Genomic DNA, 13,800 nt, shown 5'->3' on the forward strand with positions numbered 1-13,800 from the left:
GTGAATGACAGGAGGAAAATCCAAGCTGACTGAGTCTTCTTGACCACTAGGGGGCTTCACTGGACCACAACCCATATCACACTGGCAAATGAGTGAAAATGATTGTTCTTCATTGTTTACCTGTTTATAAGGGCGATTTTCCACAATCAAAGTAGGCCCTTTGTAATTGTCAGGAATTATATAATAACAAAAATAGGATGCTTCTCTTAAAAATAGCAACTAAGCTTTTAAAAAGGAGGACAAAATTTGAATTTTATAATAATAACAAGAATGGCTGGGGAGAAAAAAGACTAAATGTGATGAGAAATGAGAATTTATAATTCAACCACACCAACTATTACTAACCTTATGGCTAACGTTTTTTTTTTTTTTCCAGCAACAATCATTTCCAAGTAAGTAGGCAACAATTAGGTTTTTTCAACCTCTGTATTGTTTTTCTTCAGTGGCTTGGAAATTCACGGACATAGATGGAAATAGTTTTTTACAAGGTCTATCATTCTGGGAAAATTTTCCCAAGTAACAAGAATCATAAAGTCTTTTGAAAAAGTGTCTTCACTTATTTGCTTCCTCAATACACCCATTTCACCAAGTAAGACAGTTATTTATCGTTACAAAATGTTATCTACTACCCTAATCAAAGGCTGATATCACTGGATTTCCTGAGCCAAAGATATCTATGCCTTAGCTGAGCTAGAGACTCTTCCATATTACCCTTATGTCTGTGTATATATCTAGAAGTGTCTTGACACAGGTTTTCATGGGCATGGAAGAAAAATCCCAGAAAAGGCAAATGACTTTCTTTTTGATATATACATGTACTTTTAAAGCGTCTTGATTTTTACATCGATGTGTAAAAAAGCTAAGAAACATCATTTAGGCTGGCAGAATGATGTACTGATTGCTGCCTTATGATTCCTTATACGAAATAGCCCTGAATACATTAATATGAATATGAAATAGCCATAAAACCTGCTATTGGTTTTATGCTTTCAAATACTGTTTGATTTTGATGTATTTTGTTCTATGTAACTTGTTCTGAAGATTGCATTACACCTTGCCCTTTGTTCAGAATGTTTTGTGGTAGCTTTTAGCCAAAAGTTCTGAACTCTCTTTTGAGTTAACAAGGCCAGAGCACCTGGCCAGAGAACACCAATCACCTCCAAGAGGATAGCAGGCCAAAAGCATTTTGGAAGTGTAGAAGTGCATCTGATGTGGAAAGAAAATTGATATTTAAAAAACTGGGATGAAAGAAGATGCTGCTTTCCTTCTATTAAAACTTACGAACAAGCCACAAAACTAGGGTAATCAGGCCCTTGACAAGACCTACCTGAGGCATGAAGTGGGGTTCTTTTGGTTACATTGTCTTTCACAAAGATGGATGCGCCCTGATTGATAAGCGCTTCCACACATTCTGTGTGTCCTTTAAAGGCAGCCAGATCCAGAGCAGTGCGGCCTTTCTCATCCCTGATGTCCAGGTCCACCAACGACTGCAGAAGGACTTCCAAGGCTTGATGGTGCCCATTGTAGGCCTGCAAAGAAGAAACCAATGGCTCCCATGCTTGCTCGCTCACCTCAAATCCCGCCACAGTCCACAGGAGGGGCTGGGCTTCCTGGGCCATGGATAGAGACCACTCCCAAGAGCACGTCAGAAAAACACTTGGAATATTTATTAAAACACAGGCAAGCTGGAGAGTTAGACTGAAACACTACAATGCACAAACCTCACAGTTCCATATGAGTTTCGTGTTCTTTCTCTTTTGTCACATAATTTGTTCCAAAGACACTGAATGTATTAATGTATTCTTATATTTATATCTACTGATCTAATCATCTAATATAAACTAACAGCTGAATGAATTACCATATTCTTTTACCTGTCAGTTCAGTCCTAAACATATTGGCATAATCAGAATTTTTTTCCAGGAGTCTTTTCTGATAACAAACCTGGGGGAAAAATTACTAAAAACATTGTGGACTTTGAGATACAACAGAGGCATATAGATGTTCTGTTATAGGCCAATTCTATACTAATTTCTAACTGTGTGACCTTAGGTGAGTTTCTTAATTTCACTTAGAGTTTGTTTCTTCATCTATAAGATGAGAGCAATCAAAGCTGCCTCCTAGGGTTGCTGTGAAGATGAAATTGCATAGGCTTTGCATAATATCTTGCATGTAGCTAGTGCTTCTTTTCTCCTTTATTTCTTCCCTTGATTACAATGAAAAACATTTCATTATAGAAACAATTATGGAAATACACTCCATGTAGCAGCACTAAGTTCAGACCTTCTATGAGGTCCTAAGCTATGTTAAGATTAAGAGGCTTGTCAGACACGGTGGCTCACACCTGTAATCCCAGCACTTTGGGAGGCCGAGACGGGTGGATCACTTGAGGTCAGGCATTCGAGACCAGTCTGGCCAAAATAGTGAAACCTCGTCCCTACTAAAAATACAAAAATTAGCAGGCATGGTGGCGGTGCCTGTAATCCCAGCTACTCGGGAGGCTGAGGCAGGAGAATTGCTTGAACCCGAGGCGGAGGTTGCAGTGAGCTATTATCACGACTCTGCACTCCAGCTTGAGTGACAGAGCAAGACTCTGTCTCCAAAAAAAAAAAACAACCAAAAATGATGCTTTGTACCATCAAAAAACAAAACTAAAAGTCTGAAAGATAATTTTTATTGAGTCTATAAGTTAAAAAATGTATTAGCTGCCCCCCACCCCACCTCTCCACACACAGGCAAAGGACACTGAAAATAAGAGAAGGGAGCTCAGGTTATATGGGGTGAAATGGGGATGGGGGACATGGTCAAGAGCAGTTGAGAAAATTGTTTATTGGTGGCCTGACTCTGAAACTACAGATGATAGTTTAAGAGAACATTTTGAGAAATGGGGCACATTCACAGGTTGTGTGGTAATAAAAGACCCCCGAACAAAATGTTCCAGGGGCTTTGGTTTTGTGACCTACTCTTGTGTTGAAGAGGTAGATGCTTGACCACATAGCATTGATGAGCATGTAGAGGAACCAGAGAGCTGTTTCTAGGGAAGATTCTGCAAAGCCTGCTGCCCATCTAACAGCGAAGAAAATATTTGTTGGTGGTATTAAAGAAGATATAGAGGAATAGAATTTGAGAGACCACTTTAAAAGGTATGGCAAGATTACAACCACAGAAGTTATGGAAGACAGGCAGATTGGAAAAAAAGAGAGGATTTGCTTTTGTAACTTTTGATGATCATGCTACAGTTGATAAAACTGTCATTCAGAAACACCACAATATTAATAGGCATAACTTGGAAGTGAAAGAGGCCCATTCTATACAAGAGATGCAGTCTGCTGGATTGCAGAGAGGTCGTGGAGGTGGATCTGGCAATTTTATGGGTGGTAGAGGAAACTTTGGAGATGGAGGAAGTAATTTTGGCTGTGGTAGAAACTTTGGTGGAAGAAGAGGCTATGGTGGTGAAGGTGGTGGCAGCAGAGGTAGTTATGGAGGAGGTGATGGTGGGTGTAATGGATTTGGAGGTGATGGTGGCACCTATGATGGTGGTCCTGGTTCTAGTGGTAGAGGGGGCTATGGTGGTGGTGGACCAGGATATAGAAACCAAGGGGGTAGATATGGTCGTGGGGGATATGGTGGTTACAATGAAGGAGGAAACTTTGGTGGTGGTACCTGTGGTGGTGGTGGGAACAATAATGATTCTGGAAATTATAGTGGGCGACAGCAATCAAATTTTGGATCCATGAAAGGGGGTAGTTTTGGTGGAAGAAGCTCAGACAGTCCCTATGGTGGTGGTTGGGTCTGGTGGTGGAAGTGGTGGATATGGTAGCAGAAGTTTCTAAAAACAGCAGAAAAGGGCTAGAGTTCTTAGCAGGAGAGAGCGAGGAGTTGTCAGGAGAGCTGCAGGTTACTTTGAGACAATTGTCCCAAATGCATTAGAGGAATGGTAAAAATCTGCCACAGGAATGATCATCCATAGTCAGAAAAGTTACTGCAGTTTAAGCAGGAAATCCTTCTTGTGCAGGACTGTCACAGCCACCGTTTGCAAAAAGTCCAGCTATTAATTAATGCAATGTAATGCCATTTAGATGTACATTCCTGAGGTATTTTATCTGTCGTAGCTTTATCTTTTTCTTTTTCTTTTCATTACATCAGGTATATTGTCTTGTAAATTGGGGTAGTGGTATGAGGATTAAAAAATTAAGGCATTTTTAACTTTCAATATTTGTGTAATTCCATTTTTCTACATTTTAATACAGAAACTTTAACAAAATGCAGTTTTGAAGGTGTTTCCTTGTGAGTTAACAATAAAGAAGATCACTATTAATTACTATTTTGTATGAATTTTATTAAAGTTAACTGTAAAGAAACAACTGCTGACTTACAGTTTAAAGGGAATCTATTCTCCCCATTTCCAAACCATGATCTGAATGGGCACTGACAAGTGGAGAGAATGGATATTGGTATGTCTGCAATGTGTGTTTTAGATAAATAGGACTGGGTATTTAAATTAGCATATTTGTGAATTTAATAGCATTAAGATTACCTTCAAATGAAAAACAAAAACTCAGAATTCACAAAAAAAAGAAAAGAAAAGCCTGATTCCAGTGTCTTCAGCAACCAAGTCTCCTCTTACGTCACTCGCACTTTTTATTTTTTTACTGCAGCTATTACTCAAGATACAATTTGTTTGAAAAAAAGGCTCAGCACAGACAAAAGACTAATTTCCTTAATATATAAAGAACTCTTGGAAACCATTTTAAAAACTAGGAAAATATGCAAAAGGCATGAAAAGGCAACTCACAGAAAAAGAAATAAAAAAGGTCAATAAATATGTGAATATGTGAAGAAATAAGTAAAATTTTAAAGTATGATTTTTCACCTACCAGATTGGCAATGATTAAAGTTTGGTCATGCCCAGTATTAGATAAGACACTGAAAAAAGCAATCATACACTCTGTTGGTGAGAGTATAGATTGGTGTGACATTTGTGGAGGGTGGTTTAACAAAATCTATCAAACTTTTTAAAAAGAGAAACGAAGTTGCAAACAGTACTTAAAGCATGATCTCATTTATATACAAAGCAAATATATCTCATATATATAGGCTTCTATATTCATAGAAGATTTGTAGAAAGATACAAAAGAAGCTATCAATGGTACTTATCTCTAGAACTAGGAAGTAGAGTAATAAATGCATGGACTTATTTTACCTTATCTTTTAAAATATGGTTTGAATGTTTCTTCCTGAGTGTGTGTTAACAATGACAATAACAAAAACTACATTGAAAAGGAGACATAGGAATTAAGAGTACAGATACATTAAATATTTTTTTCTCATTACATTATTTTTGTGAATGATTTTGATTATGTTACATATTAAACCTATATATCATTTATAACAGGTAGTATAACAACTCATGCTGATGAATCCCAAAAGTATATCCCAGTCCCACTTCTCCCTTGACTTCTCAACTTGTATGTCCAGCTGCCTATTGATGTTCCCACTTGAATGTGTAATAGGCATCTCAAACTGAAATCTCCCTCCGAAAACTTGCTCCATCTGCAGCCTTTACCATCTCAGTAAATGGCAACTTTATTCTTCTAGTTGTTCAGGCCCCAAACCTTAAAGTTGTCTTTGTCTTCCCTCCTGTTAAACCCAGGGCTATTGCCCTGAACAAGGAAGGGCTCTGGATAATAGAGCCAGTGGGTGTTGAAAAATAGCCCTTCCCCTCCTTGCTGCCCTAGTACAGGGAAGTGTCTGCTGAAAGCAAGGGACACATTTGCTAACTCACATGGAGATGTCATTAGGGTCTCAGGTATCTGGCAGGAATCTGGCCTAATTCTCACAAAGTGCTGTATCAATGCCACTTTCAGGGCTCATCATTTCTATTCTTTCTTTAAAATATGTCCAGAATCTGTCTTCTTCTCACCGCATCACCAACCTGTTTTGCCAGGATTACAGCAAAAGCTTCCCTTCCTATCCTTGTCCCACTGCAATCTGTTATTAATGCAACCACTGGGTGAAATCTTTTAAACTCGAGTTGGGTCACATCATTCCTTGCTTAAAACTAGCCTATGACGTCTTCCCTCACTGATACCAATATCCAAAACTTTCCATGACCAATCAGGCCCCCAGAATCTGGCCTTCCTCTACCCTCAGCTTCAGCATGTCCCCTCACTCACTCTGTTCCAGCTGCACCAGCCTCCCTCTATAGTTAAATAGCTGCAAGTCCCCCTCTGGGCCACTGCATCTGTACTTTCTGCTCCCTCTGTCTGGAAAGCTCTCCCAGTAATTCTGCTCAAATATCACCTTATCAGGGGGGCTTCCCAGAGCAGCCCATGTAACATATAAAATAGGCTCTGCCCTCCACCTCACACATACTCCCAGATACTCTCCACCCCACTAATCCTGCTTTCTTCTGCTTCATAGCACAAAACCGATATCAATGGATATCTGTTATGTATCTATTGATTTGCTTATTGTTTGTGATTGAAGGGACTTAATGTGGGTTGTTCCTGCTGTATTCTAGAATCATGCCTGGCACACAGTAGACACTCAACACTTATTTGATGAATAAATGAATGAATATAATGACTACTATATTTATTACTATTTTTGGTAGAAATATGTTTTTTAAACGGCAATTATTTTTTGAGGGTTTTTTATGTGCTGGGCACTATTTCAAACATTTTAGCATAAATCCCAAACATCTTTTCTTATAGATGAAAAAACCAAAACAAGCAATGTTAATTAACTTGTTCAAGATCACTTAGTTAGTAAGTGACAAAATCAGGATTCTGAACCCAGAATCTGTCACTACTAAATCTCACGCTTTTAGGCGCCATCTTACAATTTTCCCCAGTAATTCCATTTAGTTGACTTCCAAACAAAATTCTCTTGTCTCTATGTGGAATAGAGACAAAATAATGGTGACAGAATTGAATAACAAATATTGAATCAGAAACCTAAACCCTTTCTATAGAAGACTCAACACAGAAATGCAGTGGCTTGAGCGGAGCTATGAAGCGAGAAGGTACACTTCCGGGACTAACCTTTAGACTCTTGCTCTTCTACTACACACAATGCCTGGCTTGAGACAGGAGAATGCATTTCTAAAATAAATTGCTAATAGATATGTCTAACTTTCTGATCTGTGCTTGTTATGCAAACCATAGCTGCACAGGATAGTAAGTCTCTATTCTAACCTAAACTCTGAAGCAATAGCTAACTTTTATGGAGCACTTGCTGTATGTCAGGCAGTATTGGGCATGCATTGCCTCACTGAATTCTCACAACAACCTATGCTCTGCTCCTGTTATTCCCATTTTGCCCAGGATGACACAGAAGGGCAGACATGATAACCAGCTCTCCCATGGTTACACAGCCTAATGTGGAGGAGCTGGGTTTCAAAGGTGGACCAGGCTGACTCCCAGAGCCCAAGCTGTGAGGCTTTTCACTAGTGAATATGGAAAGGGCGCAACATGACCATAAGGTGTATGTTCCCGTAACCTTTTATTATAGGAAATTCCAAACATAAACAAATAATAGAGGATGGTATAATGAATTGCCGTATACCTTTCACGCAGTTTGGGTCATGAACAGCTCAGGGAATAGGCGATTTCTTCTTTTTTCTTTCTTTTTTTTTTTTTTTTGAGCTGGAGTCTCATTCCGTCGCCCAGGCTGGAGTGCAGTGGTGCCATCTTGGCTCACTGCAGCCTCCACCTCCCGGGTTCAAGTAATTCTCCTGCCTCAGCCTCCCCAGTAGATGAGATTACAGGTGCATGCCACCATGCCCAGCTAATTTTTGTATTTTTATTTTTATTTTGTATTTTTAGTAGAGATGGGGTTTCACCATGTTGGCCAGGCTGGTCTCAAACTCCTGGACTCAAGTGATCCACCTGCCTTGCCCTCCCAAAGTGCTGAGATTACAGGCGTGAGCCACCACATCCGGCCACACAAGTGATTTTAAGCCAACTCAGGAGCACTTCATGTAAAACTTGAGATAAAAGGAGTGCCTACATCAGAGTGTACATCAGGCTATGACACTTGACTCCAGGCTTAGTCTGTCGCTTAAACTTGGACTTAACTTGCTTAAGTTAAAGAGACCTAATACTAAAATCAAATGGAGTGAACCATGCTGGCAATTAGGAAAGCTTTAAAATTTCAACCCATACTTTCTTCTATACCAGGCACTTGAAAACCCTCTTAAAGACAGAATGGTTGAGAGGCCAGATTTATCTATAGCAGGGGTGTCCAATCTTTTGGCTTCCCTGGGCCACGTTGGAAGAATTGTTTTGGGCAACACATAAAATACACTAACACTAATGATAGCCGATGAGTTTAAAAAAAAAAATTGCAAAAGGAATCTCATCATGTTTTAAGAAAGTTTACAAATTTATGTTGGGCCACAATCAAAGCCATCCTGGGCACATGCAACCCTTCAGCCAGGGGTTGGACAAGCATAATCTATAAAATTCGCTTTGTTTCTTTATCTAGTTTGTAGCTCCTGAATTTTACTATGCATAAAGTAAAGCCTTCACTAGAAGTATTAAACATTTTTAATTGTTTTAAGCAACACCTTTAAAAAGCCTTATTAGGTAACAATTATTTCTTTTTTTTTATAATTATATATGGAGTTTTTTATTATTATTATACTTTAAGTTCTAGGTTACATGTGCACAATGTGCAGGTTTGTTACATATGTAAATATGTGCCATGTTGGTGTGCTGCACCCATTAACTCTTCATTTACATTAGGTATTTCTCTTAATGTTATCCCTCCTCCCTCCCCCCATCCCACAACAGGCCCAGTGTGTGATGTTCCCCGCCCTGTGTCCAAGTGTTCTCATTGTTCAGTTCTCACCTATGAGTGAGAACATGCAGTGTTTGGTTTTCTGTCCTTGTGATAGTTTGCTCAGAATGATGGTTTTCATCTTCATCCATGTCACTACAAAGGACATGAACCCATCCTTTTTTATGGCTGCATAGTATTCCATGGTGTATATGTGCCACATTTTCTTAATCCAGTCTATCATTGATGGACATTTGGGTTGGTTCCAAGTCTTTGCTATTGTAAATAGTGCCGCAATAAACATACATGTGCATGTGTCTTTCTAGTAGCATGATTTATAATCCTTTGGGATTTACAATCCCAGTAATGGGATGGCTGGGTCAAATGGTATTTCTAGTTCTAGATCCTTGAGGAATTGCCACAGTGCCTTCCACAATGGTTGAACTAGTTTACACTCCCACCAGCAGTGTAAAAGCGTTCCTATTTCTCCACATCCTCTCCAGCACCTGCTGTTTCCTGACTTTTTAATGATCGCCATTCTAACTGGTGTGAGATGGTATCTCATTGCGGTTTTGATTTGCATTTCTCTGATGACCAGTGATGATGAGCATTTTTCATGTGTCTATTGGGTGCATAAATGTCTTCTGTTGAAAAGTATCTGTTCATATCCTTTGCCCACTTTTAGATGGGGTTTTTTGATTTTTAAACTAATTTCTCTCAGGAACTGACCAAACAACCAAACCAAATGTTAAGTAAGTTTACAGAATATGTGAGCTGCACAATGAGAAAAATTTCTCTAACTGCCGTATAAAACACTATGTCTAGCAACTACGAAAGACAACTTTTCATAAACAATTATCTCTTAAACGTGATTAATTTCTCCAGACCTTTTAAGATAGGAACTAAGGACAATGAGGGGAAAGAATTGGGATCTCAACAGAATCCATGAGAACAATGGATCTGTCTGGAAATCTTGACAGCTAGAGCCTTTCATTTGCATAACATTGTTTCTTAATTTAATCTTTTCAAGAGGATGAAATGCTTATGAAATTCACTGGGCCAATAACCCTGGATATTTGAATCATTCAGCCAGGAAATAGTAACTCAAGGCAGGTCAGGTTTCTTGTAGCAGTCAAGGTTTGGGGGCATCTGGTTCCATTACACTGCTAGAGGGCTTCCACCTAAGAAATTATGTGCCTTGGGTTTTATCAAGTTAATTGCTACTGAGGCCCCTAGAGAGGGTGATGGGCATACCTTTTGGGTCCTTAAAGCAAATAATTTGTATTTAGAGAGAAAGAATAAAATGACTTTAGAAGGAATCCACCGTAATCACCCTGGTCAAAGTCATGGTCATCATCTCTTGCCTGGTTTGCTTTGCTTCTGCTTTCGTTCCCTTGCAATTTTGACTCAACATAGAAACTAAAGTGATCCTTTTAAAACAATAGTCACATCATATCAATCTGTTTCCTCAAGACCCTCCTAATAGTTTCCTATTTTGTTCAGAGTAAAAGTCCCCGTGAGATCTGTGGTGGCCCCCCAAACTCCTGGCTCCCTCCACAACATGTGAGGCATCACCCCCAGCTACACTCCTCACCACTCTGCTCCAGCCACAGTGGCCCCTTTCCTGTTCTGTGGAAAGTTCATGAGTTCCCCCAGGGACTTTGCACTTCTGCCCAAAACACTCCTTCATCAGATGTCAACATGCATAGCTCTTAAGGTCTCTGTACAAATATGAGATTCTATGCTACGTAAAATAGCACCCTGGCCAGGTGCAGCAGCTCATGCCTGCAATCGCAGCTACTCAGGAGGTTAAGACAGGAGGATCACTTGAGCCCGGGAGTTTGAGACCAGCCTGGGCAACACAGTGAGACCCCACCTCTTAAATAAATAAATAAGCACCCTGTCTGCCATCTCAATACTTTCTATCTCCCTGATCCCATTTTATTTTCTCTGTAGCACCTGCAGCACTTATTGCCATCTGTCATTTGAGATATTTCCTCGCCTGTTTGTCTCCCCTAGACTGGATACTCTGCAAGGGCAGAGGTGGGGTTTTGTTCACTGCAATATCTCCAGCTACTCAAACAGTGCTTGGCACTATTCACAGTCAGTGTATGTTGGATGAAAGGATGATGTTAATAATGATGTTATATGATGTTAGTAATGATGACGATGAAGCTAGCTTATGGCACATATGTGTGCCAGGCACTGTTCTAATTGTGTTACATCCATTAACTCATGCCATCTCCACAATGGCCCTATGTTGAGGTACTGCTATTCTCACATCATGGGTAGGGACACTGAGACATAAGAGGTGAGGTATTTGGGTTAATATCACACAATAAACAATTCAATAAATTAACAAGTTGGAAAGGGTCTTTGAGATGCTTAACAGATTTCCTTTAACTTACAGGTGGGGAAACCATGCACAGGTGAGTTGCTAATGAAAAGAATGGCAGCTAGGACCTCCACTTGATGTATCTTTCCTGGGCCTCTGTCAGCTGCAGAACTACCAAAGCCCACCTCTTTTAAATGATATCACCACCCTATCTTTACGCAGCCAGCAACCCATAGAGTTTAGCAGAGTACACAATAAGCGTTCAACAAATACACTGTGGAAAAAAAAAAGAAGAACGAGAGATGATCAAGTCTTTGGAAGCCAAGAAACTCTTCTCAGATTAGTAGCAGGCTTGGCAATGCAGTCAAACCCACTTTCTTGGGGCCTGAGAATTGTATCTGAGATAACCCTCCACATAAGACTCTCTAGGGGTAGTTAGTGCTATGTTTGTGAGTGCTCAGCTTTGGGGTAACTTCCCCAGGCACAGCAGATGGTTGGGCAGGGATTCTAGCAAGCAACCTGTACTAAGGGCCAACTGGCATGAAGATTTATATGTATAAATATCCCACTATTCATCCACATTTTCCACAGTAAGTCCATCTCCGGGAACACAGACTGATGCACACTTTACCCTGATTTCACTGGACTCAAAATGCATGTGTGTATGAGCGTGTAGTGGGTGTGTTGGTGGGTGTCAGAGGACGTGTGAGTGGGTTTCAGCAGGTGTGCTGTGAGTATGTGGGGAGACAGGCAGTGAAGGGAAAGCTCCACACATGTGGTCAGTTCTGGATACTCCCAATCCTTGTGTGATGGCCTTGTCTCCGCTCTCTTGCCTGAACACCTCTGCATGTCAATTAATAAAACACTCCTCTCTTCTCTCCAAAATTTCCAGGTCAATTTTTCATCAGAATGACACTGAAGGAGTGCTTATGTACACATAGTATTAAGTGAAAAGTCATAAACACAGTTAAACAAAGAAACCCAGCCCCTTCCCATTCTTCCTGGCGTCCTGCCCCTGGGTTTTACTAAGCAAAGAAGCATCCAAACACCATCTTTGTGGCCTTGAACCAAGTGCTCACAATTCAGCAGCACCAAGGGCACGTGAGTGCCTCGGGCAGGTGAGCTGGCTGTTGCTGGGTGTGGCTGCCAGTCAGCAGGGTTCCTAGGGAGCAGCTGCTGATGGCCAACTCTTAGCAACTCACAATCTGAGACAGAGTGGTGGGTGCACTTCCCACCTTGGTCACTCCCATGAAGAGTTTGGGGATCATCACTCTGAGCTGTTGCATTTGCCTTCAATTACTGGGATGTGGAGAGGAAGCGTTACTGGTGATAAAATAACTCTTCTTCCCTCACCTCCCAGATCTCACCCAGTACAAGAATCAGAGCCTCAGACTTCATTGGAGACCCTGATTTCAAGTCCAGGCAGAAGGTCGCAGCTGCAGCTCTGCATGTGCTCATCTTGCTCTCATCAGTTTGTGCTGAAACATCCTGCCAGTTTTTAACTGTGGTATTCAATTAGCCACAGGTTTTCCACTTGTATATTGTTATCGCTAATCAAATCTCTTAAACTGAAATGTATCCTTTGAATTTTAAAGATGGTTAAACTCTACAAGAATAAAGGTTAAGGGCTTTGGGTGCATTATCTCTTTTCATTTGCCCTCATTTCGCAGATGGGGAAACTGAGGCTCAAGACAGGGTAAGTCATGTGTCTAATATCACCAGCAGATGAAGCTGGGAATGAAGGCGAGGCAGTCTGTCTCCACAGCCTGTGCCTTTTACCACGGACTACTTTCACTACCACTCATCACTGTGTTACTACATTTACATTTTAAGAGCAATCTAGTTTTAGGAATGCTTAGGTTGTTTTTGTAACAGGTGAAGCTGCTCATGGCATCTCACTTACAGCTAAGTGGAGTGGACTCTTAGTAGCACCAGAATCTGATTCTTCAAATCCACTGTTTGTTCTTTCCAAAAGCTGTGGAGACAAAAAGCAAACAATAGTACGTGAGTCCAAATTTTGCAAAATGTTGGTGTAAATGAGAAAAGAGGTTTCAGAAACTTGAGAAGTTATGCAATTTATCAGTAATATAAAAATCTGATATAACATATCTAAAACAAATATGCTAACAGAATATTTAAACTTCTAGATCACCTCAGCACTTGAATCCAGAAAAATAATTCATCTTACATCCATTTTCACCTGGCAAACAGATAATAATGAAAAAAATAAGACCCAGTATTGATTCTACTATCAAACACACATTTACTGCAGATAGTGTGGATAGTGTTGAAAAAGACAAGACTCCTGCTCTCATGAAGCTTACATTTTGGAAAAATGAAGCATAGACAAATAAATATAAAAATAAGAAAACATTTGGAAATGATCCGTGCTGTAATGAGAATAAAATACGGGGATGTGATATGGAGTGACTGACAGGCTGCTTTACAGCAGATGGCCAGGCAAGGCCTTCTCCAAGGAAGTGACATTTCAAGTGAATCCTAAGTAAGAAGAAGAATTAAACCAGATAAAGGTGTGGCAGGAGAGTATTCAGGAAGAGGAAATAGTCAATGATATGCATCAAGAGAGGACAAACATGGTAAGATCAAGGAATGGAAAGACCAATGTGACTAGGGCATCGTGTTAGTGAGGGTGGCAGGAAAATGACATTCTCGTAGACCCT

The 13,800-nt window shown here is 40.2% G+C and overlaps 1 protein-coding gene and 1 pseudogene across 18 annotated transcripts in view; one reads left to right on the plus strand and one right to left on the minus strand.

Annotated features, from left to right (window-relative positions):
- Nucleotides 1-13,800, minus strand: part of ANKRD44 (ankyrin repeat domain 44) — a 351,835-nt gene that overhangs the window by 53,444 nt on the left and 284,591 nt on the right. For all 18 annotated transcript variants that reach the window (XM_063791430.1, XM_009443922.5, XM_063791432.1 and 15 more), the window contains 2 exons: nt 13,023-13,094; nt 1,328-1,529 (listed from right to left, as the gene is read on the minus strand). In XM_063791430.1, the coding sequence (XP_063647500.1) occupies nt 1,328-1,529; nt 13,023-13,094 (274 nt within the window). The remainder of the gene's footprint in view (nt 1-1,327; nt 1,530-13,022; nt 13,095-13,800) is intronic.
- On the plus strand, nt 1,618-3,896 carry LOC129143443 (heterogeneous nuclear ribonucleoprotein A3-like; annotated as a pseudogene).

This window comes from Pan troglodytes, chromosome 13 (genome assembly GCF_028858775.2).
Source record: "Pan troglodytes isolate AG18354 chromosome 13, NHGRI_mPanTro3-v2.0_pri, whole genome shotgun sequence".
NCBI lineage: Eukaryota > Metazoa > Chordata > Mammalia > Primates > Hominidae > Pan > Pan troglodytes.